This window comes from Amphiprion ocellaris, chromosome 9, assembly GCF_022539595.1.
Source record: "Amphiprion ocellaris isolate individual 3 ecotype Okinawa chromosome 9, ASM2253959v1, whole genome shotgun sequence".
Taxonomy (NCBI): Eukaryota; Metazoa; Chordata; class Actinopteri; family Pomacentridae; genus Amphiprion; species Amphiprion ocellaris.
The window spans coordinates 1,809,735-1,829,501 of record NC_072774.1 but is presented as its reverse complement, the minus strand read 5'-3'; the positions used below and the strand labels follow the sequence as shown (position 1 = coordinate 1,829,501).

The following is a 19,767-nucleotide window of genomic DNA, read 5'->3' as shown; positions in this document are numbered from 1 at the left end:
TTTTAGACATGTTTTGGATTCATTTTTTTTAGCTATTTTGGACAAATGGAGTCATTTTTGGAAAAATTTTGAGTCATTTTTTGCAATATTTGAAGAATGTTGGACATATTTTAAATAATTTTGGACAAAGTTCAAGTCATTTTGAGTCGGTTTTGGTTCCATTTGGTCAAATTCATCTTTGAGCCATGTTGGACATTTTTAGCTCACTTTTGATGCATTTTAAGTCATTTTGTGTCTGTTTTTGTCATTTTGCATCTAGTTTTTCTCATTTTGCGTGCCACGTAGTGGCCTTTTTTTATTGCTTTGGGACAGTTGTATCTCTTTTCTGCCATTTTTTAGAACTATATATAACTTACCTTTATTTTTTGTCGCTTTGTAACTTTTTTGTCTCTTTTTAGTTTTGTTTCATGTCATTTGTCTCGTTTTTTGCTTTGTCTCATTGTAATATTTTGTCTAATTTTTGTCATTTTGTGTCTCATTTTTGTCATGTTATGTCTAATTTTTGTTGTTTTTGCCTCATTTTTAAAAATATTTTGTGTTGTTTTTGTCAATTTGTGTTTTGTGTCTCGTTTTTGTTGTTTGTCCATTTTTTGTTGCTTTGTGACTTTTTTTGTCTAATTTTTTGCCTTTTTTGTTTTGTTTCATGTCGTTTGTCTCATTTTTGTAATATTTTGTCTCGTTTTTGTCATTTTGTGTCTCATTTTTGTCATTTTGTGTCACTTTTGTCATTTTGTCTCATTTTTGTCATTTTGTGAACTCATTTTTGTCGTTTTGTGTATCATTTTTGTAATATTTTGTCTCGTTTTTGTAATTTTGTGTCTGTTTTTGTCTCATTTGTATCGTTTGTCATTTTTTCTGCCACTTTGTGTCTTGTCTTAGATGGGAGGTGAATAAACAATGGGGTAACATGACTTTAGCTGTGTGACCCTGCAGCCCATCTCCTTCCTCCTCCCCGGAAGTCCGTGTCCATCAACTTCCTGTGTCACGGGGTATCTGGGAGACGGAGAGAAAAAGCGGGCACACGGACATCTGTGTGGTTTTCTGTCGCTGTGCACCATCTCAGCACCTCCAAGTTTGGCTTATAAAGCCGCAGAGCTGCACCCAGAGGGCCTGCGACCCGCCGGGATCCGCATTCGGCTCGGAAAAGACTCATTCATTCACTCATTTGTACTCGCTAAGCTAGCTAGCTGAGCGGCTAACCCAGGCCCGTTCCGTTAGCCAGTTAGCAGCATTAGCACGCTAACCCATGCGTTTTCTTTCTCTGTGATTCTCGCCGTTATCGCGTTGTAAACAAACACCGCGACGCTGGTGTGTGTGCCGGTCGGCAGTTTTTGGTAATCGTGTCTGTAAGCGATCCGCTAGTTGAAGCTAACTCGCCGGAGCTCCATCGGTGAAGCGCTTTTAAAAGTCTGGTTGACTTTGTTGCTAGCTGCTAGCCGCCGACTGAACAACGCAGAGCCCGAGAGCCGAGCAGCTCCTCCGCCCGCCGAGAGATGTCGGACTTCGACGAATTCGAGAGACAGCTGTCCGAAAACAAGCAAGGTAAAGGAAACATCGGCGGCTCAAAACGCTGGGTGCTTTGTTTTTTAAAACGCCATTTGTTATAAGCTAGCCGCGGGATGTGTCTAATTGCTGGAGCGCTAAGCTGTTAGCCGCACTGTTGCTCGTCGGGGCTTTATCCCCAGAGATGAGAAAAGACAGAACCAGGAGGAGATTACTGAGCCAGATACTGCTCAGAGGAACATGTAGTGTCTAGTACAAGAGGGTCAAACTCATTTTAGTTTAGGTTAGTTAATTTAAATATGGACCAACGACAAAAATTTGCCAAAAAAACTCAAAACGACAAAAATGATGCTCAAAACAACCAATGAATCAAAACACAAAATGACAAAAAACACGAGACAAAAAGTAAACAGAAAAACTAGAAACAAAATGACAAAAACTCGAAAAAAACGATTAAAGTCAGACAAAAAACAAGACAAAATATTCCAAAAAATGAGACACTAAACGACTAAAGAACAATAAGCAATCTAGTATTTTGCTTTGCTCACAAAAAAAGGCAAAAACAACACAAACAAAACAAAATATTTCAAAAACAAGACACAGAGAAAAAATGGACAAATGACACAAGCAAGACAAAAAGACACAAAATGACAACGAGACAAAATATTCCAAAAATTATACACAAAGCAACAAAAAATGAAACAAATGACACAAAACTAAACAAAAATTGACAAAAAAGTTACAAATCCACAAAAAAAGGACAAACGACAAAAACGAGACACAAAACAACAAAAAGGCAAAACACAAAAAGAAGCACAAAACGACAAAAACATGAGACAAATGACAAGTTAGGCAAAAAACAGCAAAAACTAGACAAAATATGACAAAAATGAGACACAAAATGACAAAAAAATTAGAAACGACATGAAATAAGAGACAAAATATTTGACAAAATTAAGTTACACAGCAACAAAAGATGGACAAACAACAAAAACGAGACAAAACAATGAAAAAAGCAAAACACAAAATGACAAAAAATTAGACAACACAAGTGAGACAAAAACATGAGACAAATGACAAAAGTCAGACAAAAAACAAAAAGGAGACAAAATATTACAAAAACAAGACACAAAGCAACAAAAAAATGGACAAATGACAAAAACGAGACACAAAACATGAGAGACAAAAAGAAACGGACAAAAATGATAAACAAAATGGAAAAAAAATGGACAAATGACAAAAGTAAGACAAAAATGACAAGAACAAGACAAAATATTACAAAAATGAGACAAAATGACTAAAGAACAATCTAGTATTTTACTTTATGATCTAAACAACTTGTCATTAGGGCTGCCACAAACGACGCGTCGACGAATCGCCTGAGCACGATACGTCATCAAAAGCGGAAGTGAGCGCGCAATGCAACAGAAATCACCGTCCGAGTGGAGCGCGGAACACGCATGGACATCCGCGCTGTATCGTGCATATATAGTATATGCACGATGCGGCGCGGATGTCCGCGCTGTATCGTAAACGCGGATGTCCACGCTGTATTGTGCATATATAATATATGCATATACTATATATGCACGATACAGCGCGGATGTCCATGCGTGTTCCGCGCTCCACTCGGACGGTGATTTCTGTTGCATTGCGCGCTCACTTCCGCTTTTGATGACGTATCGTGCTCAGGCGATTCGTCGACGCGTCGTTTGTGGCAGCCCTACTTGTCATGGTCTAGAAATTATTTTAAAGTTATAGTTTTGCTAATTTACAATCTGCAGTTAATGTCTTCTCTGGAATTTTTACACTTTGAGGGCCAGATTGGACCCTCTGGAGGACAGCTGTTGGCCCGCGGACCGCATGTTGGACACCCCTGGTCTAGTAGAATAGCAGCAGTCCAATACATTAGTTAAAATCTTAATAAATCAGCTAAGAAATGCTGGCAAATGTACTAAAAATAATCAAGTAATCCTGCACACAGTGTTATTATATTGAATATTGCACATTCAAATAAAACAACACCATAAATCAGAGTATTAGTTAAAAATGCTCCTTTCTTTCTCCGTCCTGCTCCTGCCAGGTCCAGCTGACTGAATAATCAGGGCAGCCAGCATTCATCCATTCATTCCTCACAGCTGTTGTGTTCAGTAAACATTTCCGGTGCTGGTTTCCTATTTCTGGCTGTGTTTCCCATCACTGGGAGCAATTATCCTATTTTACCTGCTCAGCGGCCAAATTGTAACCAATCTAGTTTGTTTTTACGGGTTGAAAAAGCATATTTCAGTAATTCCAGCCCCTGCATTTGACTGAAATGTTATTAATGCATCAAAGTAATTAGATTTCATTCAAGAAGGTTAATGTTTTAAATGTTATACTTCCATAGGATAATTATAAATGAGTTTATTTTTTTGTGTTAAATATAAAACTCATCCTTAAATCACGTCGGTTAAAGTCTAAACAACAATATTGTGCTATAAATTGTTTCACAAAGACGCTTTCTGTCCTTTCCACAGACATAAAGTTCTGTGCATTTAGATTTAATTTGGATCAAAGCAGCTTTACATGTTTGTAAATGTGGTGATGCAGCCTTAACCCCTTAAAACCCACTGTTGCAGAAATACAACAGCAGTTTTATTATTTATATATGTGTGTGTGTGTGTGTTTATCTATCTATAGATACATAGATATCATTTTCTTCTATATTTGGGTTTATATATTATTATTTATATTTTGTAGTTTCATTTTTTTCTATATTGGTTTATATATATATATATATATATATATATATATATATATATATATATATATATATATATATATATATATATATATATATATACATATACATATATACATTTAGAGCAACTTTAACTAATTTTTGGGCAACTTCAACTAATACAGAGCAACTTTAACTAATAGAGAGCAACTTTAACTAATTTGGAGCAACTTTAATGTAGAGCAACTTTTTTTTTTTTTTTGAATTGTATTTTTATTGAACATAAGAAGACATAATACAAACCACAACATTCCTTGACAACATCACAGAATAAGTATGACCGTACAAAAAAGTGAGTCCAGAAAAGAAAGAAAGAAAAAAAAAATAAAAATAAACCTATTGGGGCCCAGAAAACTTAATAAAATAAATGAATGAATAAAAATTAAATGGATAGTGAAGACATTTCAGCATAGCGTGAGGTTCCCCTCAGTCAGAGAGGTATCTTGCTATAGGTAGCCACCTTCTCACAAATACATCAGCCTTTAATTGTAATTGAGCAGTCAAAGCCTCCATTCCATACACCTCCCTTAGCTTCTGTTTCCACTGTGCCACTGTAGGTGGCTGTGGATTCATCCATTTTATTGTCACCATTTTCCTAGCAGTCATCAAAAGTATATGTAACAGGTGTTTTTGGTCTCTGGTGTACCTGTCTTCAGGAGTTTAATCAAAAAGAAACTGACTCGGGGTGAGTAGTAAGTCAGATCCTATAACTTTATCTATTTCTCTCTTTACCCCCTTCCAAAAAGGAAGCATCGTTGGGCAGTCCCAAAATATGTGTGAGTGGTCGCCGACCATTCCACATTTTCTCCAACAGTATTTTGCAGCTTAGTTATCTGTGAATTTGGAAACCACTGAAGGCATCTTAAAGAACCTTATCTTCATCTTCCAATCAAACTCCTTCCACATATTGCTATTAATACCCTTATGACATCCAGTACATATTGTTATCTTATTCTTCATCCTCAATTACAATGTTTAACTCCAGTTCCCATTTATTTTTAATATGAAGAGTATTGTCTGGCATATCCATTAACAGATATCTGTATATATGGGAAACATGCTGTAGAGCAACTTTAAGTCAATTAAAGCATCTTTAACCAATATAAAGCAACTTTAGCTAATATAGAGCAATTTTAATATAGAGCAACTTTAACTAATATAGACCAACTTTAGCTCCTTTAGAGCAACTTTAAGTCATTATGAGCAACTTTAACTAATATAGAGCAACTTTAGGTCCTTTAGAGCAACTTTAAGTCATTATGAGCAACTTTAAGTCATTATAAGATACTTAAGGAGCCGGTAATTTTTCCAGATTGTTTATAGATGTAAGCTGCCTGTACATGTTACCAGATGTGTATTTGTGTGTGAGTTAACAATCTGAACGTTGGTGCAGCTGAGCGGGACAAGGAGAACCGCCACCACCGCCGCTCCTCCTCCCGCAGTCGCAGCAGAGAGAGGAAGAGGAGGAGCAGAGACCGCGACAGACGCAGCCGAGACCGCAGAGGGGACAGTAAGGAGCGCAGACACAGACGCAGGTTAGTACCTGGACCAATCAGCTGTGAGAACACCTGCATCACATGACCTAAACACACACCTGAACCCACTCAGTCACAGAGCGGCTCAGACACACCATTCACTTTTTAGACTGTTTAGTGCCCACAGGGTCCGTCAGTTTCTCACATGCCATTCGTTGTCTATGTGCAGCACACCGTAATAATATAAATATATTTAAAATAATATAAATAAGTAATCAACATAATATTTTAAATAATTATTATGCATGGAACGTGTGTCCCGCAACATGTTAACAGAACCTGTTGATGACGTTTTTGTCGTTTTGTGTCGTCTTGTCATTTTCTGTTTAGTTTTTGTCATTTTGTGTCTAGTTTTTGTTGTTTTAGGTCTTATTTTTGTCATTTTGTGGCTCGTTTTTGTCATTTTGTGTCTTGTTTTTGTCCATTTGTGTCTTCTTTTTGCCATTTCGTGTCTTGTTTTTCTCGTTGTGTCTAGTTGTTGTCATTTTCTGTTTAGTTTTTGTCATTTTGTCTTGTTTTTGTCCTTTCCTGTCTTATTTTTGTCAATTTGTGTCTTGTTTTTGTTATTTTTTGTCTCGTTTTTGTCCTTTCCTGTCTTGTTTTTGTCCTTTCCTGTCTTGTTTTTGTCGATTTGTGTCTTGTTTGTCATTTTGTGTCTCGTTTTTGTCCTTTCCTGTCTTGTTTTTGTCGATTTGTGTCTTGTTTGTCATTTTGTGTCTTGTTTTTGTCGTTTCCATCACCAAACAGTTGTCCTATAAAATGGGTAGAGTAAAGCTGTGTCTTCTCTTCTGTTTTTCATATTTCCATCACATTGTTTTAGAGCAGCTTAACTCACCACTGGACTGAAGGCTGTCATGTGACCACTGTGATTTTCAGATGCGTTTCCATGCGAGGAACAAACCTCTCTGTGGACACTTGGCTTAAACGTGCACAGATTCTCAGTTTTTTGTCCACAGCAGCATCCAGAACGTCCACCACACTCCCTTCACTCGGCATCAAGCCGGCTGCTCATTCCTCACTCCAACACAACTTCACCCACGAAATTACACAAAAAAATGCAAGCTGGGGACGTTTTAAACCGGCAGATTCAGTTTAACTGAAAATATCAACACTTACATGGTTTTATGAAGGATTTCAGGTTCATATTTGAGTCTAAAACCTCACCAATGGTTATTAATAGAACTCCTTAAAAGCTTAAATTTAGATTCTTTTCATATTTGGGTTTCTGTTGTGTAATTTTAGGCATCTTTGAAACTCGCTTTGAATGTTTGATAGACGTTCTCAGAGGGGGAAGCTGTAGATAGATGACACCAGGATGTTTTTGGTCGTCATGGGAGACATCGAGGATTAAAATTCTGGTAAATGGAGTGATTAGAGTCACCTCTGTATTTGGTTTCTATCTCACCAGATTCTTCCTGTTGGACATGTGAAGCTCCATGCTGGCCGTGAACGTGACCTCTGGTGACCTCTCAGTGTTAATTTAAGAATAAAAACCCGTTAGCTGCTGTTAAGAAGATTCAAAAACCCGGCCAACTCCCCTCTGCATCTGCTGTGATTTCAGGATTGCTGCTTTCGTTGCATCGCTCACAAAATTCTTAGTCTAATGTAGAAGCAACTTTAACTATTATAGAGCAACTTTAACTCCTTTCAGAGCAACTTTAGCTAATGTAGAGCAACTTTGGCTCATTTTTGAGCAACTTTAAATATTATAGAGCAACTTTATTATAGAGCAACTTTAACAAATTTTTGAGCAACTTTAGTTAATATGGATCAACTTTAACTCCTTTAGAGCAACTTTAACTAATATAAAACAACTTAAATTTTTGACCAACTTTAATTAATATGGAGCAACTTTAGCTAATCTAGAGCAACCTTTACTGATGTAGAACAACTTTAACTCATTTAGAGCAACTTGAACTCATTAGCTGGGCCAACTGTTGTTCTTATCCTCTCAGTGTTAATGTAAAACACGTTAGCTTCCGTTATGAAGATGTAAAAACCCGACCTCTGCCCTCTGCAGCTGCTGTGTTTTCCAGGATTTCTGCTTTTGTCGCATCGTCATTCGCTCACGAAACTCTCCTGCATGTAGACTCACTTTTAGAACCGCACACGAAGCTCCCGGCGGTTCTTTGGCGAAGAAAAGTTGTCGTAATTTCAATTTTGTGAACTAAAAAGTGTTGGTTAATGTGATGCTTTTTATTTGAGAGAAATGTGAAACCCCTTCCAATGTCATTTCAGCTCACCATCCAGCTACCCCCAGGACAATGCTGGAAGGTAATACAGCAAACTAACACAAAGCTGGTTTGTGCAAATCTGCCACAACTGCACTTTAATGAGCTGCCTCTGATTCTTTGTTTATTGTTGTGTAGTAACTGCCTGTACGGGGGTCTTCTATCCCTTCTGTTCTCTTTTACCAATACCTCCTCCAGAGTTAGTAGACTTTAATTTGTCAAAGCGTGGCCCTTCAGCTGCTCTAGTAATCCACTGCTGAGCTACTGACAGATGTCTGCTGCGTGTTTTAACGCCCAGGTTTTATTTCACCGGTGTTTTTATTCTCCTGCAGCCGCTCTCCTCACCGCGAGAAGAAGAAGAAGGTGAAGAAGTACTGGGACGTCCCTCCGCCTGGTTTTGAACACATCACGCCCATGCAGTACAAAGCCATGCAAGGTTACCCTTTTATCCTCTGATTCAAACGTGTTTTCAGGGTTTTATGTTGATACTAGTGTCGTTGTTGTGTGTGTCTTTATACGGTAAGTCAGTGTCTGTTATGGTAATTTTGTGTCTCTTTCTGGTTGTTTGTGTTTCTTTATGGTAATTTTGTGTCTTTCTATTTTTTGGTTATTTTGTGTCTCTTTTATGGTGATTTAATGATTTTTTTGGTAATTTTGTCTTTTCATGGAAATTTAGTGTTTTTTTGCGGTTGTTTTGTGTCTTTTTGTGGTGCTTTTGTGGTTGTTTTGTGTGTATTATGGTAATTTTATGTTTTTGTCATAGTTTAATGACTCCTGGTAATTTTGTGTCTCTTTTATGGAAGTTTTGCATCTTTTTTGTGATAATTTAGTGTCTCTTTGTGGTAATGTTACTTTACTCAAGCATGCCTGTAAATCTGCACTGTAGCTCTCAGTCAGTTTGAGTATGAAAATGTACACATTTTCAGCCTCTATAAATACTACTCTGCTCATCATCAGTAGAAAGATGTTTCACCATGCTGAATGGATCTCCAACAACCTGCTAATCTGTTCACTGTTTATGAGCCATGCTGTCTTTATTTTATTCATCCAGTGTGTTTTATTTTCCTGTCATGATCATTTTGAGAGTTTTAGACTAGTTTTTGTCATTTTTGACAAATTTTGAGTTACTTTGATTCTGAGCATTCACATTTTTACAACCTCTACTAACATTTTTATTGATCCAGTATGTTTTATTTGGTCTCGTGATCATTTTGGCTAAGAAAATGTCATTTTGATCAAGTTTTAGTAAAATATCTTGTGATTTTTACAGGATAAAGTGGATTTCAAACCCAGGTTTTGGGCGTTAATCTGCAGTGTGATTGGATTATAAATGATAATGAAGTTGCTGAGTGTTTCCTGTGTTTGCTCTCCAGCTGCAGGCCAGATCCCAGCCACAGCCCTCCTGCCAACCATGACCCCAGATGGCCTGGCTGTTACTCCCACACCTGTACCTGTAGTGGGCAGCCAGATGACCCGGCAGGCCCGCCGCCTCTATGTGGGAAACATCCCCTTTGGTATCACAGAGGTGAGAAACGGGACATTTGGAGTGACTCGTACGCCTGTTTCTTACATTAACGTCTACATCAGGAGGGTCAATAACTCATCTTAGTTCAGGTTAGTTCCACATTCAGCCCAATTAAATCTCCAGTGGACCAGACCAGTAAAATCACAGCAAAGAACCACAACTCCTAATGTTTCCTTTGTTTTAGTGCAAAAAAGTATGTTCTGAAAATGGTACACCTGTTTAAGGAATTATCTTTTTACAAAACATTATGAACAACCTGAAATTCCTTAAGAAAAATTAGTTCCAATTTCATTTACACCTTATAACTTACAGATCAGAATGTCTACAAAGGAACAAAACATTTAGTGACAGGTACCTGGAACTGAACGATATAGTATTTTACTTTATGAACAAAACAAGAAAAATCAGACAAGAAAAACAAGACAAAATATTGCAAAAACGAGACACAAAATGACAAAAACTAGGCAGGAAACAACAACAAAAAATAAAACAAATGACATGAAACAAAATAAAGGGACAAAAAATTTGACAAAAACGTTACAAAGCGAAAAAAATGGACCAACGACAAAAACGAGACCAAAAATGACAAAAGCGAGAAACGAAACGACAAAAAAGTAGGCAACACAAGCGAGACAAAAAGGAAACACAAAACGACAGAAGTAAATGGTCTGTATTTATATAGCGCTTTACTATACCTGAAGCAAAAAAGAAACGATTCTTGGCCTCATTGATGGCAAGCTTGATCCTTTGCAGTTTGCATATCAGGCAGGAAAAGGAGTGGATGATGCCAAGATTTTTATTTTGGATAAAATTTATGAACATTTAGAAGAACCCCGGTCCCATGTCAGAATTTTATTCGCTGATTTTTCTTCTGCTTTTAATAAGATGCAACCACATATTTTAATTGAACGTTTAGCATCTTATTTTAATCTCTCGGAGCAGATTTTACTGTTGCTTTTAAACTTTTTAACTGATAGAGTTCAGCGCGTTTTAGTGAATGGCCAAATATCTGACTGTGTCACCTCCAGCACTGGTTCACCCCAGGGCTGTGTTCTCTTGCCCTTGCTGTACATCATGTATACAGACGCCTGCAGAACCAGTCAGGAGGGCAGGTACCTGGTGAAGTTTTCAGGTGACAGTGTTCTGTTGTCCCTTCTACAGGGCTCTGAATCAGGGCATGGCAGAGCCCTGTCTGATTTTATCACACGGTGCGAAGACAATTATCTTGATCTTAATGTTACAAAAACAAGACAAAATATTACAAAAATGAGACACAAAACCACAAAAACGAGACACAAAATGACAAAAATGACACAAAATGAAACAAAAAAATGATAAAAACAAGACACAAAACGACAAAAACAAGACAAAATATTACAAAAATGCGACACAAAAGAACAATGAACAATCTAGTATTTTACTTTATGATCAAAACAACTTCTGATGGTCTAGAAATTATTTTAAATTTATAGTTTTACTAATTTACAATCTGCAGTTAATGTCTTCTCTGGAGTTTTTACACTTTGAGGATCAGATTGGACCCTCTGGAGGACCAGATTGGACCCTCTGGGGGACAGCTTTTGGCCCATGGGCCTCATATTTGACACCTCTGGTCTCCATTAATCGGTTCTTTTCTCTCTGTCTGCCGTTTAGGAGTCGATGATGGACTTCTTCAATGCCCAGATGCGTTTGGGTGGTCTTACTCAGGCCCCTGGAAACCCTGTCCTCGCAGTACAGATCAACCAGGACAAGAACTTTGCCTTCCTCGAGGTTTGAAAACGGTGTCGTTTGTTAGACTGAGTGCATTCATTAACCCTCTCTGTTCTAAACCGAATCCTCTGTGATTGTGTGTCTGCTTCAGTTCCGCTCAGTGGATGAAACAACACAGGCCATGGCCTTCGACGGCATTATCTTTCAGGGCCAGAGCCTGAAGATCCGCCGTCCCCACGACTACCAGCCGCTGCCCGGCATGAGCGAGAACCCCAGTGTCTATGTGCCTGGTACACAGACAATTAATGGTTTTTAACTCTCAGTACTTGTGCCATAATTCATCAATATTCACCAAATGATTTCATACACCAGCCGCTCCCTGCATGTCGTGTTAATGTTTCCCTGCGCTGTCGTCGTGTTTCTGCAGGCGTGGTGTCCACAGTGGTGCCCGACTCGGCTCACAAGCTCTTCATCGGCGGTTTGCCCAACTACCTGAACGACGACCAGGTCAGTATCTCCTAACCTGAATACGTTTATTACTCTGCCAAGGAATGCAGCAGAGTTATGTCACGATCGGTGTTTGTTTGGCTGTCCGTTTGCAACAAAACAAAAAATGCAAACAGAAAGTCGACAAAATCTCACCAGTTATCAGCCAGAAACTGTAGAAATGGAAAGAATCGAAAACTGTTTCTGAACAACAAACTAAAACCTGCACTTATGCTGAATTTATTAACTTTTCATTTGACAAAATCTATTTTGAAGCATGCCTCCGTCACCAAAGAGTCACCAAAATCTCCCCTGTTATCAACCAGAAACTGTAGAAATGAAAAGTATTGACAACTTTCTCTCAACGTGTAGTAGAAATTGCCAAATTTGAGCTAAAAATTTTGATATTTCAGCAAAATGCACCAAAATTGTACCAGTTGCGTCAAGCAGAACCAGTAGAAAACAGAAAGCTGCTCTTCATACTGGCTTTTATAAACCTTCTGGACCAAGAAGCCACTTTGAAAGGCAGGTTTTCTATGGAAAGAATCACCAATTTTCTCTCAACGTATCGAAGAAACGGCCAAACGTGAGCTAAAAACTGAGATGTTTTCAGAAACTCACTTCACTGTCCAAAATTAACCAAAAATATTCTATCGGCATGAATCTTAATTTGCAAAAAACAAAAAATGCAACAGTTGCTAGTTAAGCTTTTAGGAGTTAACCGAGTTTTTGGTGATGTTCTGCATCCTGTGTTCCAGGTGAAGGAGCTGCTGACGTCGTTCGGCCCTCTGAAGGCCTTCAACCTGGTCAAGGACAGTGCTACAGGCCTCTCCAAGGGTTACGCCTTCTGTGAATACGTCGACGTCAACCTCAACGACCAGGTAACCAGTCAGCAGTAACCCTCAGACACATATCTATGTTATGAACAGTTTTTGTCATTTCATTGTTGTTTTCATGCTTGTTTTCTGAAGTGTAGTTTCTTATTTGCTTGTTTTCTGAAGTGTAGTTTCTTATTGTTTTCTGAAGTGTAGTTTCTTATTTACTTGTTTTGTGAAGTGTAGTTTCTTATTTGCTTGTTTTCTGAAGTGTAGTTTCTTATTGTTTTCTGAAGTGTAGTTTCTTATTTACTTGTTTTCTGAAGTGTAGTTTCTTATTTGCTTGTTTTCTGAAGTGTAGTTTCTTATTGTTTTCTGAAGTGTAGTTTCTTATTTACTTGTTTTCTGAAGTGTAGTTTCTTATTTGCTTGTTTTCTGAAGTGTAGTTTCTTATTGTTTTCTGAAGTGTAGTTTCTTATTTACTTGTTTTCTGAAGTGTAGTTTCTTATTTACTTGTTTTCTGAAGTGTAGTTTCTTATTTGCTTGTTTTCTGAAGTGTAGTTTCTTATTGTTTTCTGAAGTGTAGTTTCTTATTTACTTGTTTTCTGAAGTGTAGTTTCTTATTTACTTGTTTTCTGAAGTGTAGTTTCTTATTTACTTGTTTTTTGAAGTGTCTGGAAGCTCTGATTTTAATCCTTTTCATCTCTGCAGGCTATCGCTGGACTGAACGGCATGCAGCTGGGAGACAAGAAGCTCCTGGTGCAGAGAGCCAGCGTGGGATCCAAGAACGCCACCCTGGTGAGTGTCCAGAGGCCAGATAGACGTCTCTGGAAGTTACCGATTACACCGACTGCTGCCGTTTGTGTTGCTTTTTAACCGTTAACGTCATCATGTTAAAGTAGGAGCACGTTTTAGGGAAGCACGGCGTGTACAAATATAAAAACCGATTGATTCTAAGGTATGAACAGAATGCAGACAGTTGCCTGAAAGTCGCCCAAGCCTCAAACCCACCAGTCTGACTGACATTTAGAACCACCTAATGAGCTTTCTGTGGTTCAAGATTAGAGGTCGACCGATATGGGATTTTCAAAGGCCGATACCGATTTTTAAAAAAATTTTCAGCCGATGGCCAATATCTAAAGCCGATATCCTTTTTGTTTTTTTAAAGCACATCGATTACAAAAGGCAATTTAAACACTAAAAGTATATACATGTATATATTACAAATTAAATACACTAGTAGAACTCTAACATTTATTGAACACAAAAAGTGAAAAAGTACAACATAAAAAAAAAATACTTAAAGTTTACAAAAAATACAATTAAAAAGTAACCTGCAAGTGCAATTGCTTGTTCAAGTATAAAAGACAAACATGATCACAAAATAAAAACTGTAACAAATGCTAGTTAAATTAAATAACGTAGTGCAGTTAAACGTTACATTATTATCCGCTCTCTGAGTGCCGGGGGTCCTTCTAAGGGAAAAGCAGTCGCGGCAGCTGCCCGTACGGGTGCCTGATCACAAATCGGCTTCTTATTTGTAAATATCGGCCGATGGCCGATATTGAAAAAAGTCCATATATCGGCCCAAAATATCGGCCAGCTGATATATCGGTCGACCTCTATTCAAAATGTCATCAATCTGACTTCCTGCCAGCTTTATTAAGTAAACACAGGTACAGAAAACATTAATTGTTGATGCTCGATTACAAATTTTATGGTATTACAGGAAGCAACCAAAAATATTTTGCTATATTAATAAAAATAATACAAGTTGCAGCACTTTCACTCTTCTATTCTGTGCTATTGAGGAAACACTGACCAAACAGCTGATTGTTCAATCCAGAAAATAAGCAACAATAGAAATCATTAGTTGCAGCTCTACAAGCAAGAAACAACATATTATCAATAAATAAATACTAGATACTAGAAGTCCAGAGAAGTCCACTGGACTTCTCCTGTAGGTTCTTGAAGACGTTCTTGTGGTCCTTGTGTCATTTCTGACCTTCCCTGAAAACTTCATCCAAATGATGATGTAATGTTGCTAACAGACAGACAGACGGACGCCGATCGTCACATAACTCCGTTGTGTTCATTGGTGTAGTAATACGTCTGTGAACCAATAAGTTCTCTTCAGAAGATAAAAATGACAAATACGACATTTTCTTTCTGAAATAGTTTCAGCTGATCAGTTCTCCACTAGTGTCCTAGTTGTCCTGACACTCAGCAGTGATTTAAACCTCCATTGATCCCTGTTCTGACCCGGTTCTCGTCCTCCAGACCAGTATAAACCAGACCCCGGTGACGCTGCAGGTCCCGGGCCTGAACAGCTCCGTCACCCAGATGGGTGGTCTTCCCACCGAGGTGCTCTGCCTGATGAACATGGTGGCGCCCGAAGAGCTGCTGGACGATGAGGAGTACGAGGAGATCGTGGAGGACGTCCGGGACGAGTGCAGCAAGTATGGCCAGGTGAAGAGCATTGAGATCCCGCGACCCGTGGACGGCCTTGAAGTACCTGGAACCGGCAAGGTAGGAACCCTTTCAGAACCCCGAGACCTCCTGACGGGTTCTAAAGACACGTTAACTCCATAAAATCACCAGTGTATCAGTGAGGAACTGAGGAAACAAATGTTAGATGGAGCACATTTCTACCAGAGTTCAGGTGTTTGGTGCTGGAGTTATTTTGGTTCTGTAGGTGGCGCTGTTGTAAAAAAACAACCTTCAACTGTGGTCCTGAATCGGCAGTTTCCTCAGCTTCTGACGTCACAAGTTGTTAAGTCTTCTTGAATCTTGGACTTTGGCATTTTCTTTGATACGTTGAGAGAAAGTTGGTGATTCTTTCCATTTCTACACTTTCTGATTGATAACTGGTGAGATTTTGGTGACTCTGGTGACTTTTTATAGAAAACCTGCCCTTCAGAGTGGATGTTTGGTCCAGAAGGTTTCTAAAAGCCAGTATGAAGAGCAGTTTTCTGTTTTCTACTGGTTCTGGTTGATGCAACTGCTACATTTTTGGTACCTTTTGTAATAAAACAGGTGATTTTTATGAAATATCTCAGGTTTTAGCTCAGATCTGGCAGTTATGCTGACAGAAATTTGCTGAATCTTTGTGTTTCTATAGTTTCTGATTGATAACTGGTCAGATTTTGGGGATCTTTGGTGTCTTTTTATAGAAAACATAACTTTTAAAGTGGGTTTTGGGTCCAGAGAGTTCATAAGGGCCAATATTTGGGAGAGTTTTTAGTTTTTTATCGATTTTGGTTGGAAATCCTGCCTTTCAAAGTGTCTTTTTGGTCCAGTATGAGGTTTTTCTACTGGTTCTAGTTGATGCCACTGGTACATTTTTGGTGCATTTTGATGAAATATCTCAAATTTTAGCTCACATTTGGCCGTTTCTTTGACAACTTGAGAGAAAGTTGTTGAATCTTTGTGTTTCTACAGTTTCTGGTTGATAGCTGGTGAGATTTTGGCGTCTTTTTCTAAAAATCCTAACTTTTAAAGTTGGTGTTGGGGTCCAGAGAGTTCATAAGGGCCAATATTAGGGACAGTTTTTAGTTAGTTTTTTTTTTTTTTTTTTTTTTTTACAGATTGTGTTTGGAAAACCTGCATTTCAAAGTGGATTTTTGGTCCAGAAGGTTTCTAAAAGCCAGTATGAGCTTTTTTACTGGTTCTGGTTGGTGAATCTTTGTGTTTCTACAGTTTCTGGTTGCTAGCGGGTCAAATTTTGTCGAGTCTTTGGCGTCTTTTTCTATAAAACAGAACTTTTAAAGGTAGTGTTGGGATCTAGTTCAGATTATTAACTCTGCTTTGATCTTCTAAAATCTTTTTCATGGCTCTAATTTGTATTTTTTTATATTTCTCTGCAGATCTTCGTGGAGTTCACGTCGGTGTTCGACTCCCAGAAGGCCATGCAGGGTCTGACAGGACGGAAGTTTGCCAACAGGGTGGTGGTGACCAAATACTGCGATCCAGATGCCTACCACCGCCGGGACTTCTGGTAGAGGAGGCCCCGAGGAGACGTGGGAGGGGGGTGGGAGCGACGACGTTGGGTGGGGTTGGGGCGGTTCATCGCCGCCCGTTTCCAAACCGACCTCCAGATCCGACATTTGGTTCGGATCCGTCGGCGGCTCGGTTCGGACGCCGGCGGCGATGTTTGAGAAATGTGTGTAATAACGGGTCGGGGAGGGGCGACGACTTTTCTACTTTATGAGATGTTGTTTTGGGGAGGGACGGGGGGAGCCGGCCGGAGGTTTGTATTTAAACGGAGGGAGAACGTTAGTAGACGGAGGGCGTTTCTGTTCTGATGTAGATACTCGGTAGCTGTAACATCCACTGGGGTTAGAGGAGGAGAACCTTCCTGGATTCTTTCTGTCCTTTCCTTTCCTTCCTTCCTTCCTTCCTTCGACCGGTTGGACTCTCTCTGAATGTCAGCTGTAATTGTTCTGATTCTGTGTGTAGCTTCACTGATTAATCTCACCGTGTGTTCAGGCCGCAGAGCAACAGGAAACATTCTTTTTCTACCTTCTGTTGCCTTTTATTTCCATCTTTTTTTTAATTAAACACCCCGATTTAAATTCAAAGGAAGCTGAGGAGAGGGTTCATCTCTTCCTTTACCAACGAGCCTTAACGTTTGGAGAAATTTGGCCGCCGCCCCTCGATTATCTGTCTCCGTGTGTCTCGTACTTGAGCCGTTTTATTCTCCGGTCGTCTTTTTTTCTCGTGCAACGTCTCACCTCTTTGACCAGACCAAATAAAACTCACCACTAACACCCTGCAGAGGAATCTCGCTGAACATCGCTAGTTTCTGTCCACGGAAATGTCGCTTTTTTTTGTAGAATTGATGAATAAACGGAACCCTGCGGAGTCAAACGCCCGGAGCTGTCGTGGTTTTCTGTCTCCTGTCCGAGTGTTTGGGTTTAAATCCAGATTTCTGACTGTTTCCATGGTTATTTTTTCCATTTTTCTAAACTGTCGGGTCTAAAATGTTGAAATTGGTATGTTTTTTTTGAGGAAAATGCAGCTTCTGTCTCATGCAGGAGTTCTCTGCATCAACTGTTCTACCTTTATAGTGGACTAGAACCTGATAGAACATAGAGGGAACCAACAGGAACATCTGGGATGAAGAAAAAGACGCATTATGACTAAGTTTGGACAGTAAAATGTGAAATAAAACAAAAATGGTTAAAATCCATCATTAATGTCTCATTTTAATGTTTAGTCTCTTGTTTATGTCATTTCCAGCCAGAATAAACCTGTTCTATGAATAAAATTCACTATAAATCCAAATTTGATACAAAGAGGAACAATTTTGTATCTTTTTTGGGACTGACTATAATTTCAAGGAATATGACCAACTTTGGACAGTAAAATGTGAGGAAAAACAACATAGAAATAACAAATTCATCATTAACGTCTATTTTTACTGAGTTTTGTCTCTTGTTTGTGTCATTTCTAGCCAGCAGAAACCTGTAGATCAAATAAAAACTCACTATAAATGAAAATTTGGCATCACAAGGAACAATTTTGTGTCTTTTTTGGGACTAGAAATGTAAAAACTACATTTAAATAATACAAATCCATCATTAACATGTCATTTTACTGAGTTTTTTCACTAGTTTTTGTCATTTCCACTCAGAATAAACCTGTTCTACAAATAAAAATCCACCATAAATGTAAATTTGGCACAAAAAGGAGTAATTTTAGAGCATTTCTAGGACTAGAACTGACTGGAGAACGGCTGCATTTTGCTCAAAAACTGACAGAAGTTCAAAGTTTCTTTGGATGTGGTATTTTTCGTAAAAATGCAAAAAAAAAATAATCTTCATTTTTCTTTTTATCGTTTCGTTAAACGGCTTTTTAAAAATCCATAACGTCGCCTCTGTCGTCCTGCAGAGAAATCTCGCTGAAATCGATTGTTTCTGTCCACAGAAATGTGTTTTTTTTGTAGAATTTGCCGGATCGACGCCCGGAGCTGTTTGGGTCTAAATCCAGATGTTGGATTCTTCATCCTGAGGACCACATGAAGGGAGACGGCGTCGCTGATAAACACTTTCTGGAGAAAACAAATCTGCTCTTTCGTTTCCTTTTTCTCTTATCGGGGATTAAATGTGATTTGTTAGAACCCTGAAGGCCACCGCTAGTTTCTAAAAGCAGAAGCAGTCTTTATTTGTCCCATTTGTTTTCAGATGTTGATTAAAAACTGAATTTACACGACGGCTTCTCTCTGCCTCCTCCTTCTGTTCACACAGAAATAAGAAGAATTAACCTGCAGTTCCATAAATGTCCAGACGATGGCGCCGTTCCACTAATTTATGCAGCAAATAGTCGATTAAACCCGGTTGGACAAAAGAAACACAGGCTGTTTTAGATGAAAATAAAGCCCAGAAGTATTCATCCTGGAACCAGATTTATGTTTATACAGGATTTTCATTCATAGAACAGGTTTATTCTGGATGGAAATTACAAAAATGAGATAAAACTTTGTAAAATTAGATGTTGATGAATTTTTGCTATTTATTTGCTGGTTTATTGCATTTTTCCTAAAAATACCACATGTAAAATTACTTATGACCTTGAAATTCTGTCAATTTTTAACAAAATGCAGCAAAAATCTTCCCAAATTGACTCAAAAATTGACAAAAATGATTTCTACATGCACAAGTCCACTCAAAAACGTCCAGAATTACAGAAAAGTTTCCGGAAATGATCTAAAACAACGAAAATGTGTTCAGATCGACCTGAAAATCGTCTAAAATGACTGGAAAATAAACCAAAATCAGTCAGAATTTCTCTCAAATGAGTAAAAATAATCCCGAACACTAAAATTGACCAAGATGATTTAAAAATCATCCAAAATGACTCCAAATTGGTTGCTAAAGATGAATTTTAACTTTCTACTTTGTTTTTTTTCACATTTTACTGTCCAAACTTAGTCATAATGCGTCTTTTTCCTCATCCCAGATGTTCCTGTTGGTTCCCTCTATGTTCTATCAGGTTCTAGTCCACTATAAAGGTAGAACAGCTGATGCTGTGGTTCTGTAGTCTGTTATTATCCAGAAAATGACCCAAAATTGTTCCTCCTGTGGTCAAATTTTCATTTCTAATGAATTTTTCTTCATAAAACAGTTTTCTTCTGGATTGAAATGACAAGTGAAAAAACTCAGTGAAACACTGTATTGGAGAT

The 19,767-nt window shown here is 38.4% G+C and overlaps 1 protein-coding gene across 5 annotated transcripts; it reads left to right on the top strand.

Moving 5' to 3' along the window:
• The first annotated feature begins 968 nt into the window (after window positions 1–968).
• On the top strand, window positions 969–18,797 carry u2af2a (U2 small nuclear RNA auxiliary factor 2a). Of its 5 annotated transcripts, XM_023265298.3 has the most exons (13): window positions 969–1,542; window positions 5,676–5,817; window positions 8,056–8,091; window positions 8,381–8,484; window positions 9,422–9,573; window positions 11,227–11,343; window positions 11,435–11,591; window positions 11,711–11,790; window positions 12,528–12,650; window positions 13,296–13,382; window positions 14,865–15,113; window positions 16,451–16,581; window positions 18,532–18,797. In XM_023265298.3, coding segments are annotated over exons 1-13 (1,428 nt in total). In that variant the 5' UTR covers window positions 969–1,493; the 3' UTR covers window positions 18,533–18,797. The 5 variants fall into 5 exon arrangements, with proteins under 5 accessions (XP_023121066.1, XP_023121070.1, XP_023121068.1 ...); XM_023265300.3 differs by having other exon boundaries at window positions 970–1,542; window positions 11,435–11,573; window positions 16,451–18,797; XM_023265297.3 differs by having other exon boundaries at window positions 970–1,542; window positions 16,451–18,797.
• The last annotated feature ends 970 nt before the right edge of the window (window positions 18,798–19,767 follow it).